Source organism: Aulonocara stuartgranti, assembly GCF_965226115.1.
Source record: "Aulonocara stuartgranti genome assembly, chromosome: 15".
In the NCBI taxonomy this organism is placed as follows: Eukaryota; Metazoa; Chordata; class Actinopteri; order Cichliformes; family Cichlidae; genus Aulonocara; species Aulonocara stuartgranti.
In genome coordinates, this window is record NC_138951.1 from 2,114,003 (window position 1) to 2,137,273 (window position 23,271).

At 42.0% G+C, this 23,271-nt stretch overlaps 2 protein-coding genes across 2 annotated transcripts; one reads left to right on the forward strand and one right to left on the reverse strand.

The window, feature by feature from the left end:
• Positions 1–1,303: 1,303 nt before the first annotated feature.
• LOC309689963 (proteasome subunit alpha type-6) lies at positions 1,304–6,979 on the forward strand. Its single transcript, XM_082506707.1, has 7 exons — positions 1,304–1,483; positions 2,356–2,450; positions 4,225–4,306; positions 4,698–4,853; positions 4,947–5,125; positions 5,299–5,393; positions 6,767–6,979. Exons 1-7 carry the CDS (start codon positions 1,408–1,410, stop codon positions 6,822–6,824), a joined length of 741 nt encoding a protein of 246 aa, XP_082362833.1. The 5' UTR covers positions 1,304–1,407; the 3' UTR covers positions 6,825–6,979.
• Positions 6,980–8,295: 1,316 nt separating this feature from the next.
• On the reverse strand, positions 8,296–10,681 carry LOC309689664 (NF-kappa-B inhibitor alpha-like). Its single transcript, XM_082506228.1, has 6 exons — positions 10,373–10,681; positions 9,701–9,806; positions 9,398–9,605; positions 9,195–9,283; positions 8,822–9,082; positions 8,296–8,725 (listed from the first exon to the last, which is right to left on the reverse strand). The coding sequence occupies exons 1-6, from the start codon at positions 10,594–10,596 to the stop codon at positions 8,696–8,698; spliced, it is 918 nt and encodes a 305-aa protein (XP_082362354.1). The 5' UTR covers positions 10,597–10,681; the 3' UTR covers positions 8,296–8,695.
• Positions 10,682–23,271: the final 12,590 nt, after the last annotated feature.

Here is a 23,271-nt window from a genome sequence, read left to right on the forward strand (position 1 = left end):
ATAATTACAGGTAAGAGGCAAACCAGGTTGTAGTGCGAATCGGTTAATTAACTAACTTATTGCAGTTACAGCATTGACGTAAACATCTATGTTTGTTGGGAGCAGTTCAGATTGTACAGTCTGACAGCTTAATCTGATCCCTCGACTTACTCTATTTTACCTTTTATACATGTGCTTTTAACATGTTTTACTTGATATGCATTTTATGCTATTCCTGTGTATTAGTGACACTGACCTGTTACCATACCTGGTACTTTGTTATGGTCCTATAATATTTAATCATATTTAATATTTATCATATTTATGTCTTATTTTCTGTCTTTTATGTGAAGCACTTTGGTATACCATTGGTTTTAAATGTGCTCTATAAATAAAGTTGTATTGTATTGTATTGGATAAGCAAGTATGCTAGAAGAAGTACTCACACACTGTGTAGGAATAGCTCAAAACATGCGACATGCTACACTGAAATTATTTTCACAAATTTAAATTCAGTGTCTAAACCCATATGGAAAAGATATAAATAAATCTTATAAAGTTTGTATCTGTCTTGTGTGAAACTTGTATGAAAAGCATACAAGAGTGAAAACAGATATAAGATCCCTTGAAAAATTATATAATGAAACTTGTATGTTTTGGATACTTAGTAAAATAATATATGGAAGTAATGAGAAAGTGGCCACTTTCATGAGTAAATCATATACGTTTTTACTATTTCTTTTCCATATGGGAAATTTTGTAACAATAAAAATGTTTAGAGCTACACCAATTGCGCAGCCTCAGTTGTAAATTTGCATTATTCAACATCATGACAGTAAAATATATTTACTAATGCATTTTTGTGTAATGCAAGATCAAATGTAAATAGCATTTTTATGGTGAAGCTGAGGTGTAGCTACTTATAACCACTTCAATTTCTGATGGCAAGTTAAAACTTGTGCTCATAGAGCAGTCTATAAAGACACAATAGGCTTGTAATCTGAAATAATAAAACATTTAAAGAGATGACAATTAAAAGAATGTAGTGGGGAGACAAGACTGATGGATAATACTTGGAGAAATGCTCTCTTCACTGCAAAATAGCTGATAAGTGGACATGATGAGTAAATGTAACAAACTGGAAAACGAGCTTATATTTCTTTGTGAAGGCTTAAAAGATCGTATGTCATATAAAGTAAGGACAGGTTTGACCACATGTTATTGTGTTATTGTACATTTTTCCTTTACCAGAAACCACAAACATCAGTAGGACCCTTGGTTTTATCACCATAGAAACGAAGCAAGCCTTTGTCACCGGATGAAGTTCACGTCCCTTCAGTTCAGTTCCGGGTAGAAATAGTGTGCATCAAGTGAAGTCTGCTTGCAAATTCATTTGGACGAACTTCTCGGCCAACTTATCCTTGTAAAATGTCCCGAGGCTCGAGTGCAGGGTTTGATCGACACATTACCATCTTCTCTCCTGAGGGCAGACTCTATCAAGTCGGTCAGTATGGGGATCTGTTTACATAAAAAGCCGGTTCGCTGGCTTACTTGTTTGCTAGCTAGCTAAATGCTCTGTCATGGTTCGCTTAGCCGAGGTTATAGTTAATTAAAAGCGACCCGCCAAATCGAAAGTAGTATGATATGTGACCACCACAGTCTTACTAATCCTGTGCGAGTTGTTATTATGGGGCTCCTTTTACGACGCTACTATCAAACTAAACACAGGGGATCAAAATAGCTAGCTGGCTGTTAGGCTAGTTAGCATAGTTAGCATTGCAGCCAAGCAAGCTGATTCATTGCTGAATGAATCAACGTGTTATTCAGTTAAATATATTGGCTAAATAAAGTATTTTTTGTGACTGCACTACATTTAGCTTTTTTGCAATTTTTCTTAGTCACAGGAATATTATTTTGTCTGAGAGCTGCTAGTTGGATGGATTGAAAGAGACAAGATAACATTTAATATTGTAAATTAGCGGTTTTTCCTCTAATAAAGCTGAACTGAACATGGCCATGAATTTTGTTGCTGTCTTCTAATCAGCAGTCATTCTACAGATGCCCGAGCACCTGCAGCAACAGTTAAAATCAAGTCAAAGGTTTGCAAATTTACTCAAAGTGAAGGGTTTTAAATGACACTATTTTACTACTACTGCTTTGGATGTAATGTTTGAAGCCAGACTACACAGAATTGGTACATAATTCGCTGTCAGCTGCTCAACCAGATGACATCTGATAATAGTTCTTCACTTGTGGCCCCAATTTTCCAGCTGAACAAAACAGCTCTCTGTGACTGTTAACCACGAATCCTAATGCTCGTAGCCATTGTCAAGCAAACGTGTGCTTAAAGACACCCTCTTTGTTTTTCTTTTGCAGAATATGCTTTCAAGGCCATAAACCAAGGTGGGCTCACGTCAGTAGCAGTCAGGGGAAAGGATTGTGCAGTTGTTGTAACACAGAAAAAAGTACCGGTGAGTTGATGTCAGATTGTTTGTTGTTATTTTCTTACAGCCATAACAGTAGCAGTGTTACGAGAAGGGCTATAGATGTTCTGAAATTTGGAGTAGTAGTTAGAAACAAATGAATAAATAATGCAACCGTCCCTCCATCCATACATGCTGCTTCTACTGCTTTCTGTGCTGAGGTTGTGTGGCTTTTCTCCTGTTACTCCAGCTTCCTCCCACAGTTCAGAGACCAGCATGCGTTAGGTTAGTTGGTGATTCTAATTTGGCCTTGGTTGTGAGAGTAAGTGTGAATGCTTGTTTGTCTTTCTGCGGTGACCCCATGACAGACTAACAACCTGTCAACGGTATACCCAGGCTCCCAAAACCGTCTCATATTCATAATTCTGGGATAATGTGGAAAGTGACTCTCTTTGCACGAAAATATGGTCCAAGTAGTTGAACTGTTCCTAAGGCTCTTCGTCGCCCAATCTTTAAACATTTACCCAGCACAAAGTTGATGTCACACAGCAGGTAAACATCAGCATCTACCATGTGTAAATGCCACAGATGTTTGGCTGGTATATCTGTGCATCCTAAGAACTAACCGTTAAAACCTGCACCAATCAGGAGTCGCCACAGCAGATCATCTGCCTCCATTTCACCCTATGCCCAGCATCCTCTGTCACACCGACTCTCTGCATGTCCTCCTTCTCTGTGGTCTTCCCCTTTTCCTCCTGCCTGGCAGCTCCAGCTTCAGCATCCTTTGTCCAGTATATCCACTCTCGTTCATCAGCACATGTCCAAACATTCTCAGCCTCAGCTCTCTATGTTCGTCTCCAACCTGCTAAACCTGAGCTTATGTACTCATTTCTAATCCTAATTCTAATCTAAGACCAATTAACCATTAGACCTAGCAGTGGAATTTGTACTTTACAATTTGCATTTAGCCCGGGTAACAATTGAGAACACAGATGGCCGTAAAACAAACAAACAAACAAAAACAACTTTTTCAGAATTAGTACTGGACCAAAGCGCCCAGAGCTCCTGATTGGCAGTCCAATTAAGCTCAACAAGTAATTCGGGTTGGCTCGTCACAGAGGTTTAAAATAGCTGATTCAAGTCCAACACCAGAACCACAATAGAAACTTCCAGTTTCCCTTATGTTGAGCTGTGAATGATTGCTCACAGCATGTTAGTGTGATGAAAGCTGCAGTGCTTAATGGCAATAAGTGACCTGGAAATAAGAGTTAATTTAGTTCATGATGTAATCATTTCGAAGCGATTAGAGGCCTTCTGCAAGCTGACCTGTAGTTACCAGCACGTCTGCCCAGCTTTCACGGCTCAGCGCGATATCCTGTTCATCCGATGGAAACAGTTTGTGCACTGGCAAAATGTTTCAGGCACAACTGGTGTAGTTGGGGACAAACAAACAAACGGGTTACAGTCCAGCCTGTGAGAGAGAAACCTAAACTCTGAGGGGAATTTAAGAGGCTGTGTTTTACACGGCACATCCCAGTGTAGATTTAAGGAGATTTTTACAGGTTTTAAATAAAATGAAAAATGTCACATTTTTTTGACAGAATGCTTTTTTCCCCAAGTCGAACTGCTAATTTGCTTCGTTTGTCTCTCCAGCAGCTTGCTCCTTGTTGTGTTTATTTTCTCACGTAATTCTAAAAAGTTCAAACCTGATTGTTACTGATTATATTTACACTAAATGTTTGATAAGTTATGTAATACACTGAGTAATTTGTCAGTTTCACAGTTCTGTTCCTTTACATGTTCATGCTTTCCTCCTGTACAGGACAAGCTTCTGGATGCCTCCACAGTGACCCACCTTTTCAGAATAACAGATAATATTGGATGTGTAATGTCTGGGATGACAGGTAAGAAAAAGGCTCAAAATGTGTAAAATTGTATCAAATCTACTATTGTTACATAAAAATTGAACATTAAAACACCCAAATCCATTTTGTCTTTCAAATATACAGAAACAGCTGTTTAGACAAAGGCTGGTTTTTGATACATAAAAGGGGGGAAAGCATCAGGGTACTTTTCTGAGTTAAACTTGGCGAGCCTTTCTTCTCAGTCCGAGCTCTTACGGCAGCTGACACTTCCTCTTTCCAAGTAATCATTTCTTTTGCAGCAAGAACAACTTTCTTACATAAGTGTGATGTTAGAGACTGGAAGTGTCACATTTATTGGCTTCTTTGGGAAAAGAAATTGACCTTTATTTTTTTTTCTGGTCCATCTTACGCATCATTTAATGTGTTACAGCTGATAGCAGGTCCCAAGTCCAGCGAGCTCGATATGAAGCAGCCAACTGGCAGTACAAGTACGGTTATGAGATTCCAGTGGACATGTTGTGTAAGAGGATTGCTGATATCTCACAAGTCTACACGCAGAACGCTGAGATGCGACCACTGGGCTGCTGTGAGTATTGCGCATTCACATTCACATTGCTGATTCTCCACGTAGCACTTCATGTCGTTTGAGCGCCCTTTCTAAATGCATGCTAACACGCAGGTATGATCGTGATCGGCATAGATGAAGAGTACGGCCCTCAGGTGTACAAATGCGACCCAGCAGGCTACTATTGTGGTTTCAAGGCCACGGCCGCCGGCGTGAAGCAGACAGAAGCCACCAGCTTCCTGGAGAAGAAAGTGAAAAAGAAACTGGATTGGACCTTTGAACAAACGATCGAGGTATCATAAAATATTTTCTTTTGCTGGTGTAGCAAAGGTTCATACGGAACAAACACCAATGTGAAAGTAAAGTGTGTGCCTTTGCGGTGGTGGTTTCCAGGCATCCAACATTCTAAGAATGAAAATATCACCAACTTACCTTTTTTCCCCAACCCTCCTTTTTTCCCCTTCAGACGGCAATCTCTTGCCTGTCAACTGTTCTCTCCATTGACTTCAAGCCCTCTGAGCTAGAGGTGGGCGTCATAACAACACAGGATCCCAAGTTCAGGTAAAAGTTCAGCAGCACAACTCTGTTGTATTCCTTTGAGCACTATGAGTCATTAGAGCACACAGTTAGGTTTATTTGAAATAGTATATTTGCACCAACAAGGTGATTCCCAAAGAGGCCTATCTGCAGCAGATGAACAGCATCTTAAAGTTATGTCATTAAAAACTGAGAAGAAATTCAGACCTGCAAGATGTCTCTGGTCCTGTGACAATTTTTGCCCAAATTGTCGTCACTATTTACAGAGCAGGTCAGGAGAGAGTGAGTGTCTGCAGCCACCTGTAAAACACGGTGGAGGCTGTGTCCTGGTTTGGGGCAGTATTGTTGGAGATCTTGTCAAAATTGATGGAATTGTGAACACAGAAGAGCATCATCAGATTGTCCATCATGCAGTACTATCTGGAGAACATCTGATTGACAATGGCTTGTTTCAAAAACACTGCCAGTGCAATTAAAGGATACCTGGACATAAATAGACACAGTGGAGCACCATCAGTCATGCATTGGCCTCGCCAGAGGCGGACCTCAGCATTATTAAAGCAGTGTGGGATCATCCTGACACAGAACAGAACAAAAGGCAGAAACCTCCAAAGAAGAGCTTTGAATGTCCTCCATGAAGCCTGCAGAACTGCTCCTGAAAACAACTTAAAGAAACTGCATGAAAGCTGCCTGAGTGTTCAGGCTGTGCTGAAGATCTTCCAAATATTGACTTTTATTTAAATTGTGCAAACCATGTGTTTGCCTTATGCACTTTATTTCCATGAATGTTTGCACATGGTTAAACAAATTGCTGCAGCAATTTCACATTTCCATAGTAAAACACACAGCGACGAGACCTTCGTACAGTATTTGAAATGCTGAAGTACTTAAAAATATTTGAATTTAAGACATCATGTGCTACAGGTGTTTGGCATTAAGTGAAATATGACTTCATAGGGACATATTGTGCTTTTCATCTCATTTACTGTTGCTATGGTGGATGCCTAAATATGGGACGCCACACGAGCAATTGACCCTAATGGGAACATCCCTGTGTGCTCACAGTGCTTTGTTAGAGACCCTTTTTTTCTTAAACTTAGCCCATGTATGGTCATTAAGAGCGCAGAGGCCCCACCCACCTACTGTTCAAACCTTCCACTTACTAGAGTTAGCCAATCAGAAGAAAGTTGTTTAAAGGTAGAGTCAAGATAAACAAAGAGGCTCCACAAGAGCTAACTATATGATAAGTACGGCTTATATTCGACTGTGAATCATGCAAAGCCACCCTGGTAGAGGCCAAGAATAAAGATATGGAGCTGAAAGTGAGCATAAAATGTTCACTTTAAAAACGAGTTAGATTTTGGAGTCTTTATCTTCATCTCATTTTTGTCCTGCAGGATCCTCGCAGAGACTGAAGTGGACACCCACCTAATGTCCCTCGCCGAGCGGGACTGAGCGAGCAGAGCGGCGTCGCCTGTTGGATTTAGTTAGAGCATGATGGGAAATGCAGTTCCCAGATTGGAGGCTCGTGTTATCTTTGTTTGCTGTACATTTACCCCACTGTTTCATTCAACAATAAAAAGAGGTTTTTTGAGTAAAACTATTATAAATGGGCTGTTTGCATTTTTTATCATTTCTTTTTAGGTCCTCTGCTTGTCAACTGAAACCTTTTACCGTCTGTGTTTAGCAGCAGGGGAAACTGTTTGTGGGAACATGCAGAGCTTCTACTTTTGAGCTTCCTGTTGTGGCTCTTGGTGCACAAAAATCACATGACTTACAAAGGTGCTGCGGAGAGGTTATTCTACTACAAACTCGGTGATGCAGACTTGATTTGACCTTGTTTTCTCTACTTTTTTTGGCTTTTTTTTTTTTTCTACGCACATGTCAGAAATAGAATACTTTAACTTTCCGGAAATGTCACACAACACAAATAGTTTCTCTTTGCGAGGGGAAACTTTATAATTCAGAAAAAGGGGGGGACTTGTCTTTCTCAGCTCTCTTTGTCATCCACATGAGCAGAAATGATGGCGATGTGACCTCAGTGTGTCATTGTGAGTGGCTTCTAAAAAAATCCCCCTTCCATATTGGAATTCTTTGCAACACACCAGTTTCTTTTAACCAGAGTATAAGTCTTCACGTCTTCTTCTTCTAATCAAAGAGGAATCTTAAGTCAGTTACTCGACCAAATTTCCAGGCTGATATTCTGTCTGAAACTTCCGCTGTCCTTGACAAGTTCTGTAATCACTGGAAACAAAAAATCCCCATCCTACTGTAATAGTTAATGTTTACAAGCCAGAGAGGATACAGCAAACACAATTGTGTAACCGAGTCATTCTGGGGCATTCGAGCGTTGCTTCAAGGATAACTTTACTGGGAAATTCATTTCGGTTGCTTCAGATAATTCCTTTCTGAAAAATTCCTAAGTACCTGCATGTGTCGGCTGACAGGGACAGCCTGGACTTCCTTGTAAAGCAAAGAAAGTCTCCTGGTCCTAATGACACGGCGAAAAAGAAAAAGAAAGGGTCACTGAGCTCTCTGGAATGCTCGCCCATATTTGTAAATCATTTCCTCCTTGGTATTTCTACCCAGTAGCGCCAGTTCCTAGCTGCCACTCACAGCCATTCCAGGGGAGGGTGGAATATTCAAGCACATCATGTTCCTCTTATGCCGCCCAGGGACTTTCAGCGCGGTGACTCAGAGACCCTGTGACCTCGCCCAACAAAAGGAAATCCCAGACTGTTCCAAGCGGCTGAGTGTGATCTTTTTGGGGTTTTTTATGTGTGTGTCTCTCTCTTTCACAAGTCTGGTTGGTGACTGTGCTTCATCACTATAAGTGAGAAATGATGCTCGTATTACAGCGTGGAAAGGCCAAGACAAAGTCATCATCGTCATGAGGAAGGAAACGCACAGCAGCCGCTCAAAGCAGTTCATGTTCATAAACTCCTTTTATTTTTCTTTATATAGTGTTTAAAATTCACACACATGTACAAAAATAGTCTCTGTATTTACAAAATATTACACTCGTCTGTTCTGGTATATACACATTATTTTGTACAGTTATTACAGTAACATCAGGACCATACAGAAGTCATGGTCTTGCTTTGGTGTGGGGTCTTTTGGTACGGATCATTCAGCGATCCCGACCAGACTGGGCGCCACCTTCATACTCATTCGTGATCCCAGGACCAGCACCTCTGGACTTGGACGGTAGAGGGTACGGAGGGTGGAGAGGGAGGGACGTGGGTTGAGCTGTCCCCCCGTTTGGGAGCCGTGGTTTCGACTAACCCAGTAGCAGCTTTACATCACCAGTGGACAGGCTGTTCTTGTTACTTTCCAAACTTTATGTCATCATAGAGCTGTAGAGAAGAAAAAAAATGTTATAGATTCACGCCTTAAAGTGTTTTGACTCCATCGGATCTCAGTGTGATATTCAAAGCTGAGCAGATACTGACCTCGTCTTCTGACAGGTCCAGATCCTCCATGTCGCTGTCGTCCGATTCGCTTTCAGGCAGCTCCCTGAGCTCCTGTGCCGTTCTCTCATACAGCTGGCAGCGGATCTCCTCGTTCTGCCGCCCGTAGGTGAGGTGGTACGGGGCGAAGCCACCGTAGTTCAGGCAGTTGACGTCTGCACCGAGGTCGAGGAGGCGACAGACTAGTGTGGGGTTCTGGAGGTCAACGGCCAGGTGGAGCGCCGTCCGTCCACTGCACTGTTCCTGCAGGAAGCAACAGAAACACGAGGTCAAGTTTCTGCACGTGTGTGAATAAGAATAATAATCATAATAATCATAAAATAATCCAAATGGCTTCCGTGTTAGAGACACCTACCTGTGCATTGATGTCTGCACCAAGCCGAACGAGGCTTTCCACCAGAGAAATGTAGCCATTGATGGATGCCAAGTGGAGACAGTTATGTCCTATGGAGAGGGAAGGAAGTAGAGCAAACTCAGTTACACACACTTCAACAGCTGTGTAAGTGAAACATAAGAGTGTGTTTGTTTCTTAGGGCGCTATTTGAACTCGATGCTTACCACTGTAGTTGGGGAAAGACACAATGGAGGTGAGGTGACGTTGGCAGTTCTGGGTGATGACGCCAAAGCAGGCCAGGGAGCCCTTTTTACAGGCGATGTGGAGGGCTGTGTTTCCGCTGTCGTCGGCCAGCAGCGGGTCAGCGCCGGCCTTCAGGAGTCTGTCCACCAAGTGGGCCTGCTCTGTGATCACTGCCAGGTGGAGGGCAGTCTGTGTGGGACACAACAGAAACATATGTTAACCTGACTGCAAAGTGTGCAGGTTTCGGAAGGGATTCGTGGATCTGGCACAGTGCCGCTTATTACCTGTCTCTGGTGGTTCTGCACATTGAGGAACGGGTGATTATGAGACAGTTTAATCATCTGGACGGCATGTTCGGTGGCTTCGTGAATGACGGCCAAATGGAGCAGCCTGTGTGGGGAGGACAGAAAAAGAGAGGGGAGTTAAAATAGAGCCCTTCAAAGAAAAATTACGCACAGAGGAAGTGGTTCCAGTCAAATATGAGAGAACAAAGCCTGAGCAGTGGAGCGTTTCGCAAGAATGGAGTTTTGTCGGGTTATTTCCACCAGTTGTGGCTTGACACATCTGATGCTTTATCAGTTACTGGCAGCAGGCCAGGGACTTTCCTGAACGCGCAGAGCGGACTTTAGCACCGCCCAGACTGCACGCTCAGCCAACACACGCACACACACACACGACTATGCACTGCGCTGCCAACACATGCGCACAAAGTATTTTTAAGACCTTTAAAAGATGTTGTTTCCATGCAACTTTTCCGATATTTCTGTGCAGCTTTTCAGATCTTTCATGTGCACCGATCCTGCGCTCTGGTGCAAAAGCCGATTTCAATTTACGCACAAAGCGGAATTTTGCAAATGCGCAATTAAAGTTCGACTAATCGACGCACACACACATATACATGTTCATACTAAATAAATACATTGATTTTTTTTTAAAAACAATAATAATCCACTTACGTGTCACCGTCTTCGGTCACCACAGTTCTCCAAGGCTCGTATTCCTGCGAGTGATCCTCGCTCGGCAATCTTAGCTCCTCGAAGTCGTTCGCCAGTTCGTCTTCCTTAAGCGAATCCACACCGCTGTCAAAACGGTCCTCTTGGCAAGGCAGCATTTTCCCGTGTTTGGGCTCCATGTTGTCCAAGTTATAATCCATTTGGTTGTGGTTAGAAACTCTGTACATGCTGGCTTTCCTTTCTCCTATAAGCAAAAGCTCCGTCTGTTTCAGAGGGCGAGAGCAAAGTTGTGCTACTGAGGGAGGGCGCGCTGGGTTTTGTGTGCGCGTCTGCCGGGGCGGCGCCTAAGTGGGGATTTCCAATTGACTTATCTTAGCAAGGGAAATCACATCGGGCCTGTGCTTTTGTGAGAAAAATCCCCCCCAAAAGACTCAGACTGAAAACTTGTAGTTTCCTATTAGACACCTTTTTTCACCTGTGATGTAGGTTAGGGGACATAGATTTAATTTCAGTGAATGAGACATGATTGGCATGAATGATAGGGAGACAGCCCCTGACTGGCTCTTGAAGAATTCCCTACTGCACTGGGGAAATTATCTGTTTCAAGTGGCTAACCAAAGTAGCACTGCATACTTTCCTTCCTATGCTTTCAACCAAATCTAAATACTTTTTTAAATAGACAGACATCCAAATTTCCTGTGTTTCAAAAATTACGCATATCACGGGCTCTTCGCAGTTAACCTCAGCGTGAAGCCTATAAATATTCTGTGGTTGTAATTCTCAGTAACAGACAAACCTAATATTGGTGCAAAGTACAAAGAGCCAAATCAATATCACGTGCAGCCTGCTATACGTTCAAATGTACAGCTCAAATATTTATTATTATTACTATTATATTATTAAAGATTTAGGACTTTGGCACGAAATACAAAGACTGTATTAAAAGCTGGACCTTTTTATATATGGTCTTCCATACATTGAATCCATACCTAGACACCTGTCATTTAGTCCCGAGTTGCACGCTCAAAAATTACCAACGTTTCACTGTCCAAAACTAAAACATAAAAATATTAAAGGTTGGATTCGTTTCAGTTACAGTTGTCACGAAGGCAGAAAATAACTGCAGAACTCAAAACTATATTTTATTTACTTGTTTATGTGTCCTGTAAACACGTAAAGTTGAGCACTTTAACATTAGAGTCTATGGAGACTTGGAGCTCGCCTGATGGATATAATCAAACCTTAATGTTTCTCTTCCATAATCAAAATAGCACAGTTATGATCACACATCACATTTAGAGACGTGAAAAATCTTCTCATGTTGTTTAACTGGGACAGATTTCGGTTTACGCTACAAAGTGAAGTTATGCAGACAGAGATTCTGGGGGGAAGATTCTAAAGTTTCCTCATGGAGACTCCCTTATGAAAGCAACACTGCATGTTCCACAATAGGATGTTCTGGACTTGCCCATTCAGCATTGCACATGCCTCACACCATGAGCTCCTGGAAAACACTGTGTTAACTCATGCAGAAAACTCTGCTGAGATTTTTGGGAGGAATTTTAGGAAGTTTTCTTGGTTTGATCTTGCTTGGGATCTTTTTTTTTTAAAGGAAATTCCTTTCTGTTACACAACAAGGTAGAAAGGTGCGTGACAGAGCTACCTGTATGTGCTCTCCTGACATTTCACATGAAAAAAATCCCAGGATCACTTCTGTTTGCATTGTAAAAGGTAGGCTTGGTGAAAACATAGCAACAGTATCCAAGCGCAGCGAAGCTTTCACGCCTCTGTGGGGCGATTCTCAGTAGAGATTGCAAAGAAAGCACACACACCCGGAGGAGGGTCTGTGATGTCACTATCTAGAAGCCTGCTGTATCCCTGTGTGTGTGAGAGTGCGTCACATCAGAAAAACGTCACCGCTGCAAGCATGCACGGCTTTTTCTGTGTCCTTTAGAAATTCCAGACATACTTTAACCGCTGCCAAGTATCAGAATGAGGAATCTGTGGACAAACTGTTCTTGCAGACCTCTATGTTTTCTTCCTGTTGCCGTGATTGTGTGCTTTTGTGTATATATGGTCACACATTCACCGTGTGTGAGAAATGCCGGGACTTCCACTTTACGTTTATGAAAGCTGCCTTTTTTTTTTTTTTGGTGAAGCTATGCAAGCGCTCTCGTCTCCACGGGCCCTGTGTTTACCGCTGGTTCCCATGGACACCAACCACTGACGCTGTACATTGCCCTCTGTCTGCGTGTGGGCAAATTACCACTTATCTGAGTCAGTAAAATGCCTCAAGGGGCTTCACACCTCGAAAGTCATGAAACTTTCCCACTTTCGTAACTGACCAACTCCAACCTCACCGGTGCCGGTTTATTAAGTCCAAGCTGAAACCGATGTGGTCTTACATAACAGCTCTGCAATAATTACTGCAGCCATGGAGGTGATAATGGTTTTTTTTGCTTCCATCAAAAACTGCTAAATGCAACAAAAAACATCCAGGGTAACTTTGGAATGGCCACAAAGGGAACAAAAAAAAAAGCACACAGTGTGTTTTGAATTTTCTGAACTTGTTTTACAGTAATACCAAAAGTCTGGTATACAGATGACGTGCATGGCTACTTTTTTTTCCAGTAAAAAGATGACAATGAGGAAGTTTTGGTGTGCAGTGCATGTTTTATGTAAAAATCCTGGAGTTGCAGGACTATATTTAGAAGCCGAAACAAGGCAAATTCTGGAAAGTATCTATTTTTGTGGCTTTAGCTTTCAATTTGGGGAAATGCACGCATTTCCTTTCCCACTGATTAATGAAAAGCATCGAGTTCTCTGTACACAAAGTGTGAGTCTGAAGCCAGTCGATGGCCAACTCGTCTGGAGCAGGGTTACAGTTGGCCTGCATTCAAAGACACACCTCTCTGCACCTTTCAGACACGAGAGCTATTATGCATAATCTGTACGCAAACCTGTTCAAGATCTGCCCTGATTCCTTCATTAGCATAAAGACACACCCTTATATTTGTTAGAATGGTTTCAGGGCATTTCAGCCTGTTGCCAGGGTGTGTTTGCAGCCTCAGTTTTCCTTTCTATTTTTTTTTTTGTCTCGCTGTTGTTTTGCCCGTATTTCTGGTTGCAAAGCATTATTCACATCACCTGCACTGTGTGACTACTTTCATTTAAAAAATTTACTAACTTGAAGACATTCTTTGTAGGCAAATGGAGTCTGGAGGTCGGTGGATTAGCCTCTGACTCCCGACAGTGTTAGTTACCATTTCAGTCTGTTCTTGTTTTTAATTTTTTTGGGCAATTCAATTTCTTTTAAGTTGGAAATACCAATTTACCAGTCCTACCACTTATCAGTTTCTCATTCCATAATTAGCCTGCATACAGTATATTCTTTCACTTGGACCAGATATTATAGACGAGATAAAACATGATGCTCCAGCCACCAGATGGCGATAGCTGTGGCTGCAAAACCCTTCTGATCCTATAGAAATCGATGGGGAAACAGCTCTCCGTCCTGACGTCTGTAAACACTTAAATGATGCATTAAAGGTCTCAGTTCCTCATTTTGGGTCATACTGAACAAAAAATTAAGTGTGTTTTGTAAATCTACCATGCATCAAAAAATGGAGGATAATTCGGGGGGGGGGGGGGGTGCCCATTAGCCAGTGAGCGTGCAGCTTCACAGTAAGACCCACCACTCTTTACAACACGCAGTTTTTCATTTCAAGGCTGCAGAAACTAAGGAATGATGTCACCTTCCATCTTTTATTATATATTATTTTTATTTTTATTATTCGCATTTAGCTGATGCCACGTTAGTCTAAGGCAGTGGCTCTGTTGGAGAGAGTGGTGACTTTTTATGACTAAAATGTCATAAAAAGCATATTGATCATTTTCCCATCCATTTAGCGGGTTAGTTTATCCCCAGTATATCTTTGTTGCTTTCTTCTGACCACTGCTCATGCTCGGGCTTCATCTGGGTCCGAAGCTTCTCCAGGACTCAGGTCAGACTGACCACTTTGTCTTTTCCAATATTTATCTATTGCTATTATGCGCTGCGTCTCACAGCATGACTATTATGTAATTTCGTCTTCTTCTGTTTTACTGGAAGTTGGCGACCCGTTTAATTAGAGCAGGTAGTTGTACTGCTCTCTAATGGAAGAGAATGTAATTGTTCAGCCCGTTACTCACGCTGGTGGCTTAGAGTACTAATCAGGTGGAACCAGATAATCTTCCACGGCACACCTGATCGTTTCTCACGGTACACCTGTGTGCCGCGGCACAGTGGTTGGGAAACACTGCTCTAAGGAGCTCATAGAGGAGGTGTCACATTAGTTTTTGAAGCCAGAAGTTATCGTTTATTTGGATAGCACAGTAGAGTGCCCTGGTTGGGGTTTGAACCAGGAACTTTCTTGCTGTGAGCTAGCATTGCTGACCACTGTGCAGTGGTACAAAAATAAGATAAATGCTCTCTTTAGCCTAAATACAAGGATGTGCCAGTGGCAAGCCCCAAAATGAAAGTAAACAAGAAACAAAAAATCCATACATGCATCTAGCCTCATTTATTTATTATTTTAATTTTCCATGTTTCCAGCTGATTTCTCAGCCATTTCTGACTGAGTGTCAGTTCAGGGAGTCAGCGTTCAACATCACAACTAAGAGTGTAACTGTTCAAAGGTGGATGTTTCCAGATTATTTATAGTTTGTAACCTGAAGGCTACATGTTTCCTCCTGCCTGCTACCTTAAGGCTTCTAATCTTACTTGTGGCAGGAAATGAGATGTTTTTTTTCTCTCCCCAAATGTGTCAGAGTGCAAGTCTCTGAAGTGCAAGATAAAGGTAAACTGAATATAAGATAAGCAGAAAGGTTTTTTGTTTTTTTTACGTCGCTTGCATTAGTTGGTTGTATTCAGTTTAGCGTCTAAAAATAGCCTCAGCTTCCCAGATGTGGACCTGTCATTCATGACGACTTCCCTCCTGTTTCAGGAGGGAGCTATTACTTCATTTTTACAGTAATCACTCAGTGGACAACCTAAACAAGATCCTTTTTTGTGTGGGCATACTGACACAGCAGTTCTACACCCAAAGTTGACACAAACTACACCCACCTTATGTTTTCATAATGTGTGGCTTGATGTAAAAAAGGAGTATTTTACTATGACAAGTTCACACATTGCTGTTTTCCATGGGTGATATTTGATAATGGGTAGGTAGGGTTCAATGATATGAGTCAGGATGTTTCTCTGTCAAAGGGACTTCACCGCACTGATGCAACATAATTAGTTGTTAGTGCATAACCGTGTAGATAACGTATCAGATATTATATATAATGCGCTTTAATAAAATCATTAGGATTAGATTAGTTAATGTGAGTGACGTTTGTACTTTTCCAGTGATCTCACTGCGTCTGCATGGCCGAGGAAATGCACTGACCCTGTGTGTTTCCCATAACAAATTGAGAAATGGTTCAAACAGGTTTCCATACCTGTTTCAGTGGTGTGTGCGGTCATAAGATTTTGCGTTTCCTTCTCTTTCTTCTGCTATAACTTCTGAAAATGTTGACAGAAGACATCTGAGACTCAGTGTATTGACTGAAACTTTCAAAGTGAGGTGAAAATCTATGAGATCCTCCCCTTTCTTGACTTAGTTTCGTGCTGAATGCGCAAATGCATATTTACTTCGGGGAAGTGTAGGCGTTATTCGGAGAAGGGGTAATACCTTTGTTACCCTTCCCAGGCATTCCCACGGTGTTATATGTACATGCATATTGTAGCTGTAGGCTATACAGTGGGGCAAAAAAGTATTTAGTCAGCCACCGATTGTGCAAGTTCCCCCACCTAAAATGATGACAGAGGTCAGTAATTTGCACCAGAGGTACACTTCAACTGTGAGAGACAGAATGTGAAAAAACAATCCATGAATCCACATGGTAGGATTTGTAAAGAATTTATTCGTAAATCAGGGTGGAAAATAAGTATTTGGTCAATAACAAAAATACAACTCAATACTTTGTAACATAACCTTTGTTGGCAATAACAGAGGTCAAACGTTTACTATAGGTCTTTACCAGGTTTGCACACACAGTAGCTGGTATTTTGGCCCATTCCTCCATGCAGATCTTCTCGAGAGCAGTGATGTTTTGGGGCTGTCGCCGAGCAACACGGACTTTCAACTCCCGCCACAGATTTTCTATGGGGTTGAGGTCTGGAGACTGGCTAGGCCACTCCAGGACTTTCAAATGCTTCTTACGGAGCCACTCCTTTGTTGCCCGGGCGGTGTGTTTTGGATCATTGTCATGTTGGAAGACCCAGCCTCGTTTCATCTTCAAAGTTCTCACTGATGGAAGGAGGTTTTGGCTCAAAATCTCACGATACATGGCCCCATTCATTCTGTCCTTAACACGGATCAGTCGTCCTGTCCCCTTGGCAGAAAAACAGCCCCATAGCATGATGTTTCCACCCCCATGCTTCACAGTAGGTATGGTGTTCTTGGGATGCAACTCAGTATTCTTCTTCCTCCAAACACGACGAGTTGAGTTTATACCAAAAAGTTCTACTTTGGTTTCATCTGACCACATGACATTCTCCCAATCCTCTGCTGTATCATCCATGTGCTCTCTGGCAAACTTCAGACGGGCCTGGACATGCACTGGCTTCAGCAGCGGAACACGTCTGGCACTGCGGGATTTGATTCCCTGCCGTTGTAGTGTGTTACTGATGGTGACCTTTGTTACTTTGGTCCCAGCTCTCTGCAGGTCATTCACCAGGTCCCCCCGTGTGGTTCTGGGATCTTTGCTCACCGTTCTCATGATCATTTTGACCCCACGGGATGAGATCTTGCGTGGAGCCCCAGATCGAGGGAGATTATCAGTGGTCTTGTATGTCTTCCATTTTCTGATGATTGCTCCCACAGTTGATTTTTTCACACCAAGCTGCTTGCCTATTGTAGATTCACTCTACCCAGTCTGGTGCAGGTCTACAATACTTTTCCTGGTGTCCTTCGAAAGCTCTTTGGTCTTGGCCATGGCGGAGTTTGGAGTCTGACTGTTTGAGGCTGTGGACAGGTGTCTTTTATACAGATGATGAGTTCAAACAGGTGCCATTCATACAGGTAACGAGTGGGGGACAGAAAAGCTTCTTACAGAAGACGTTACAGGTCTGTGAGAGCCAGAGATTTTCCTTGTTTGAGGTGACCAAATACTTATTTTCCACCCTGATTTACCAATAAATTCTTTACAAATCCTACCATGTGGATTCATGGATTTTTTTTTCACATTCTGTCTCTCACAGTTGAAGTGTACCTCTGGTGCAAATTACTGACCTCTGTCATCATTTTAAGTGGGGGAACTTGCACAATCGGTGGCTGACTAAATACTTTTTTGCCCCACTGTATATATATATACAGAGCAGGAATAAGGATCCATTAGATATCCTTTCCTCCTGCCCCACTGCCCTACTGCCACAGGCATCTCTCACAGTCAAACTACCAGGTTAAAAACACTTAGCGCAGCACGCAAACACATGAGAGGCTCTAACATCAGCTCTATGACAATATGACAGTTGGGGACAATTTTCTGTCCATTTCAGGACTTTTTTTGTTTTGTTTGTTTTTTTGGTCTTTTAGATGTTTGAGTTTCAGAGATTTATTGAAATTGTTCGGCATGTTGGGAGAATCTCATGCTTGTATGTATGTAGGCTACAGCCAGTAGCTCATTAGCTTATTGTAGTCTAAGAAACAGGAGCAGGGGAAACAGCTAGCCTGGCCAAATTGTACACAAAGTGTACAAACAGCAACTAGTACTTTTGCTGTTGTCATAGTCACAAGGTTGCCAGGCAAATTAGTGGGGTTTCCAGGAAGTCTTTGTCGTCAGCTGAGGAAAAGTTCCAGCATGTGACTCCCAGTAAATAAAAAAGGGGAAAAAAGAAAATAAAAAGAACTTCTCTGCATTAATCAAGCCACACCAGAAATTAATTTAAAGGTGCTTGTAGATCTGTTTTAACCATTCAGCTAAGCTAGCTGTTTCGTCATATTTACAATCGAAGCTATGCTAAGCTAAGTTTATTACTGCTGGAAAGGAATCAGAGGTCACAGATGAAGTGGGACAATGGTCTTCTATTCAATGAGTCATCATTTTAATCCCTCCTGGCTATTAAAAACAGTGTAAGTTTAGCATAAGTCGCTTCCACGTTAGCGTAAGCGATGTCTGTCTGTGCTCTTAATGCATAATTAAAATCACTTCCTGCAGTCTGGTTTGTTACAAATGTTGGAACTGTATTGGCGATGTGGGATACATACTAAAAGTTTCTATAAATATGCTTATCTTGCGCTAAAGGTAACTGGCATGTATGTAACGTTAAAAATTAATGTGCCTATTCTTCAAAGTTTCACTCGAAATGGGAGCTGCTACCAGTCGTTTGAACAAAGGTTTAGGTTCCCCTTCACCACCTCGACATGTTGCAAAACAGCTTCTTACCTGGGAAACATTAGTCCTTCTTCTTCATTCTTGGCAATTCATTCACTGGAATGACTTCAATTGAAATGAAAACATGAATTGAAATTCAAGGTTTTACATACTGGGACATTTAAAAAAACCAAACAAATAAAAGGTCCACATTTTACAGCAATAACTTAAAGCAATTTGCTTTCTCATTATGACTTTATCAGTCTCTCACATCATTATAGAGGAATTGTTATCTGGGCGTATTTTTGATTCTTTTCTTTTTCAGCCATTCTGTTGTAGATTTGTTGCTATGCTTGGGTTTGTTGTCCTGTTGCATGATTCAGTTTGAGCCAAGCTTTAGCTGTCAGACAGATGCCTTCACAGAGGAGGTCATGGTTGACTTAATGACTGCAAGGTTGGGTCTGCAAAACAAGCCCGAATCCTTCCCCTCCACCACTGTGCTTGACAGTTGTTATGAGCTTCTTGTGCTGATGTGCTGTGTTTGCTTTTGACCGAGTGTGTTGCTGCATTTGGTCCAAACATTTCCACTTTGGTCTTGTCTGTTCCAGGAGTCTTTTGCTTTGTCCAGATGCAACTTTGCATATCTACGCTGCCATGTTCCTTTTTTTGAGGCCCGAGGCGCGCTCCCAGCAACCCTTCCTAACAACCTGTATTTGTTCAGTCTTTATCTTATTGTACTGTCACGAACTTTGACATTTAACATGCTAACTGAAGCTCATAGAGTCTGAGACGTACTTCTTGTTGTTGTTTTTTTTACCTTGGGTTGGATTTGCTGCGACATCCACTCCTTTGAAAATGGGCAACTCTCTTGAATATTTTCCACTCATGATAATCCCACATAGTTTGTAAATGGCCTTATAACTCTACCTACATTGATGGGCAGCAATAACTGCACGTTTGTCCTCTGTACTATGTTAGCACACACCTGAATGCTCCACACCAGCAAAGTACCAAAACCTCTGCTTTATAAAGGTGCTCCCGTTTACTGATGATCACTTTATCATGTGCATTTGATTAGCAGAGCCTGGCTCTAACTTACCCTCTTAATTGTCACAGAAGATGTAAGGGTGTACTTTTCACACACTACTCCTACATTCAATAGCTCAATAGGTCACTTAAATAATTTTAGAACCTGCTAAGGCCAGAATAGAATAGAATAGAATAGAATAGAATAGAATAGAATAGAATAGGCATCATTTTATCTGTACAATGAAATTATGGGTGCTCCACACCAGCTGTGCCAGAATAAAATATAAATAATGGACGGCAGGAGCAAAAAGCAAACAAGAGAAATATATACGAACGTGATGGATAACCATGCATATTTGTGTGAGTGTATAGTGTTTGTTAACAGTCCGAATGGCCCAGAGGAAGAAGCTGTTTGAGAGTCTGGAGGGGTGGAACCTGATTGACCTGAGGCGCTGACCAGAGGGCAGCAGGTCAAACAGGTGGTGGGCGGGGTGCAAGGGTCACCTGTGATGGCCTGGCTTTCCTGAGACAGGAGGAGCTGGCGATTGTCTCCAGGCATGGCAGAGGACACGGAGGAAGTGCAGCCGCTGCTGGGCCTTGGATGAATTATTTTGTGTACTAATACATAAAAACCTAGTGTACTTTCACACAACATGTAGAATCCTAGTCTACTGGTTATGCCAACATGCAGTTCAGCTTAAGACAGCTGTGGGGCTGTTGGAGCTCTGCCTTTACACGTGTAGTGAGTGAAACAGGCTAACGGCAGTTAACATTGTAATAAAAATTTCAAAGTGTTAAGCAGAGGAGGAATGCTAATGGAGGGGATTTACACCATTTCAAAGCTTCCCACAGCACAATGAGCCCAAGAACTCAAACTGTCTTTAGAGTGAGACGATTAGCTCCAGTGGTTCAAAGGAGACAGAAGAGAAAACGCTTCAAGTGAAGAATAGATCATAATTACAACTACAGGTGATTTCAGCCACATTTTAATGATGTCAGAAAATAGGCAGGGCAGTGACCTGTGCACACAAGTATGATCTGAGCTCATGTATTTACTTTGCTTTACACATTATTATCACAGTGCTGACAGCCATGTGACTGGACATGCAAAGCAGTTAAAGCAGGTGACAGTGAGCTATGATTCTTCCAGCAAAGCTTTAAGTAATACAGTTGGAAGGAAATTAGGAAACATGCAGCCCGACCACAAACTGTGATTCTCTGTTTAGTTTTCTTTCTCTTCTCTCGAGTTTCTCGTTGATTGTCTGTTGTGCCAACCCAGCATTGTATAAGACTATGAGAAACAAAAAAAAACATTACAAGTGTTCTGAAATAAACCACAAAGACAGCTCAGACTTTCTGCCTGAGTACTATACTGCGCTAAATACAAATTAAACAAGTTTCCTGACACACTTAGAGCCGTGTGAAGCGCTACGCACTACGGAAATAGTGAGTCTACAAGATAAGCCACGAATCAACTGAGCAAAATCTTTTACCGTCTAACACTCTCCCGTATATTTCTGCATCTGCCGAACATCAGGCAGGCCTCCTGTCAGCTTTGGTGTCGTGCACTAGCTCGTGCTGCTAGAATGACCCGTACTGTTAAAGGAGTTCAGAGAATCAGCAGTCGCTGGTAAGACGACTGGAACATTCTGTGTGTTTTTGGAGAGAGGAAAAACAAATGCAGCCAGCAGACACATAATGGATTCATTACTGCGTGTCAGACCACCCGAAAAGCCACAGCGTATTTTTGGCCTCCACCTAAAAAGTACCTTTGTGATCTGCTACAGCCTCCCCCTTCAGTCTAGCTGCAGTAACGCAGTAACAGGAGACGCAGTTAGAAAGCATGGAATGGATCAGATTGCATCCGAGATGTGGAAATCATGAACAACAGGCTTAAAAAATAAAGGAGAAACTAAGATGATTTATAAAGGATAAACTCAAGAGATAAGGGGGGAAAGGAAGGGGGGAAATCTTGTTTATCTACAGTTATTTAAATGTTTTGATTAATCATTTATTATCACTATCAAAGCAACTATAGCACCAAGACCAATATGGCAATGTGGCCAGTAGAGGATGCTGTGGATGTGGATAAGGACTGGAAGTTCCAAAGAAAGACTTAATAGACACAGAGGGCCAGGAACAACTGAAATCACAGCTGCTTATAGATTATGAACACAAATGCACTGATTCAAGACGAGGCCCAGATTAAATTAGAAAAATCTTTGCTTACTTTTCTTTCTTCTTTTTTCCACAGATAAAGAGTGAACTGAGCCAAAGGGATCAACACTCTCTTAATGTGCTTATTGTACTGTTACATGGGCAGCAGCCTGTCTCTGGGGCTTTACCCTCTGCAGGTCGTATCAGAAGGTTCTTATTGTGCTCTTGACATTTATACCTCGTGGAGGCCAGGCTTGAGTTTCTGGGCCTGAATGTGACGGTACAAAAATTACCTTTAAAAAAATGCAGCAGTATGTATTATTTGACATTATTAGTAGATCTGCATGTGCAGCCACCACACAGAGAATAAAAGCTCATTAAATGACTTTAATGTAACTTTAAAAGAACATTAAAAATTAAAAGGTTTTTCTTGTCTGTTTCCTGATAGTGCAGAAATGTTACAAATGTCTACACGGGGAACTTAACACACCTCTTTAGCCCCCTAAAAATAGCCATGTGCCGTCACCTTGAGGCCTAATAGTCAGCTGATTGTGAAAACAACTGGTTTAATTCCCTGAAAGCTCACCCACTGCCTTCCTTCTTATCCCCCCCGAGCATATGATACACTGGGTCAACCTTTATGAAAGGAAAGCCAATAATGCCATCCCACAATGGGACACACTATCCACTTGTTTACAACGCAAAAATGGATGTGAGACATTGTTATTCAGGTGACCCTCTTTATTCATGATGGCTAAACATAAAAATGCGGTGTGAGTGCAGTCGGATCGTGTGTTACCGAGTCCTCTCTGAGATCTCATCCTTCGCCACTGTGGACAAAAAAAATCTGAGGAAAGACACAGAATGTAATTTTTAGCTCAACCGGCCTAAAGACAGACGAGCCCACGCCGTGACACATCCGTCATCCCACCGGTTCATCTGTAGTTCACAAAAATTGCTACTCCTACAAACACAACGAGCACCTAATGGGGTTTTTTACTCCTAACGTACAGAACAAGATGCAATAGTTAGCACGGTTGCCTCACAGAAAGAAGGTCCTGGGTTCAAATCCCCCATATGGCCGGGGCCTTTCTCTCTGGAGTTGTTCTTCCTGTGTCTGCGTTGGTTCTCCACCTTCACACAGGCCAAAGACATGCAGTTAGTGGGGTTGATTTAATTGGTGATTCTAAATCATAGGTTGACTGTAACGGTTGTCTCTCTGTGTTAGCCCTGCGACAGAGTGGCGACCTGTCTAGGGTGTAGTCTGCCTCCCAACATATGGCAGCTGAATAAGAGCCAACAACAGAATGTATGTA

Bases quoted from the DNA above. Each gene is read 5' to 3' on its own strand.
- LOC309689963 (XM_082506707.1), top strand. From the start codon at position 1,408: ATGTCCCGAGGCTCGAGTGCAGGGTTTGATCGACACATTACCATCTTC. The intron at 1,484-2,355 runs GTCAGTATGGGG...TTTCTTTTGCAG, and splicing joins GGGCAGACTCTATCAAGTCG to AATATGCTTTCAAGGCCATA. The intron at 5,394-6,766 runs GTAAAAGTTCAG...TTTGTCCTGCAG, and splicing joins ACACAGGATCCCAAGTTCAG to GATCCTCGCAGAGACTGAAG.
- LOC309689664 (XM_082506228.1), bottom strand. From the start codon at position 10,596: ATGTACAGAGTTTCTAACCACAACCAAATGGATTATAACTTGGACAAC. The intron at 9,284-9,397 runs GTAAGCATCGAG...CCCTCTCCATAG, and splicing joins GTCTTTCCCCAACTACAGTG to GACATAACTGTCTCCACTTG. The intron at 8,726-8,821 runs GTCAGTATCTGC...TCTTCTCTACAG, and splicing joins TGGACCTGTCAGAAGACGAG to CTCTATGATGACATAAAGTT.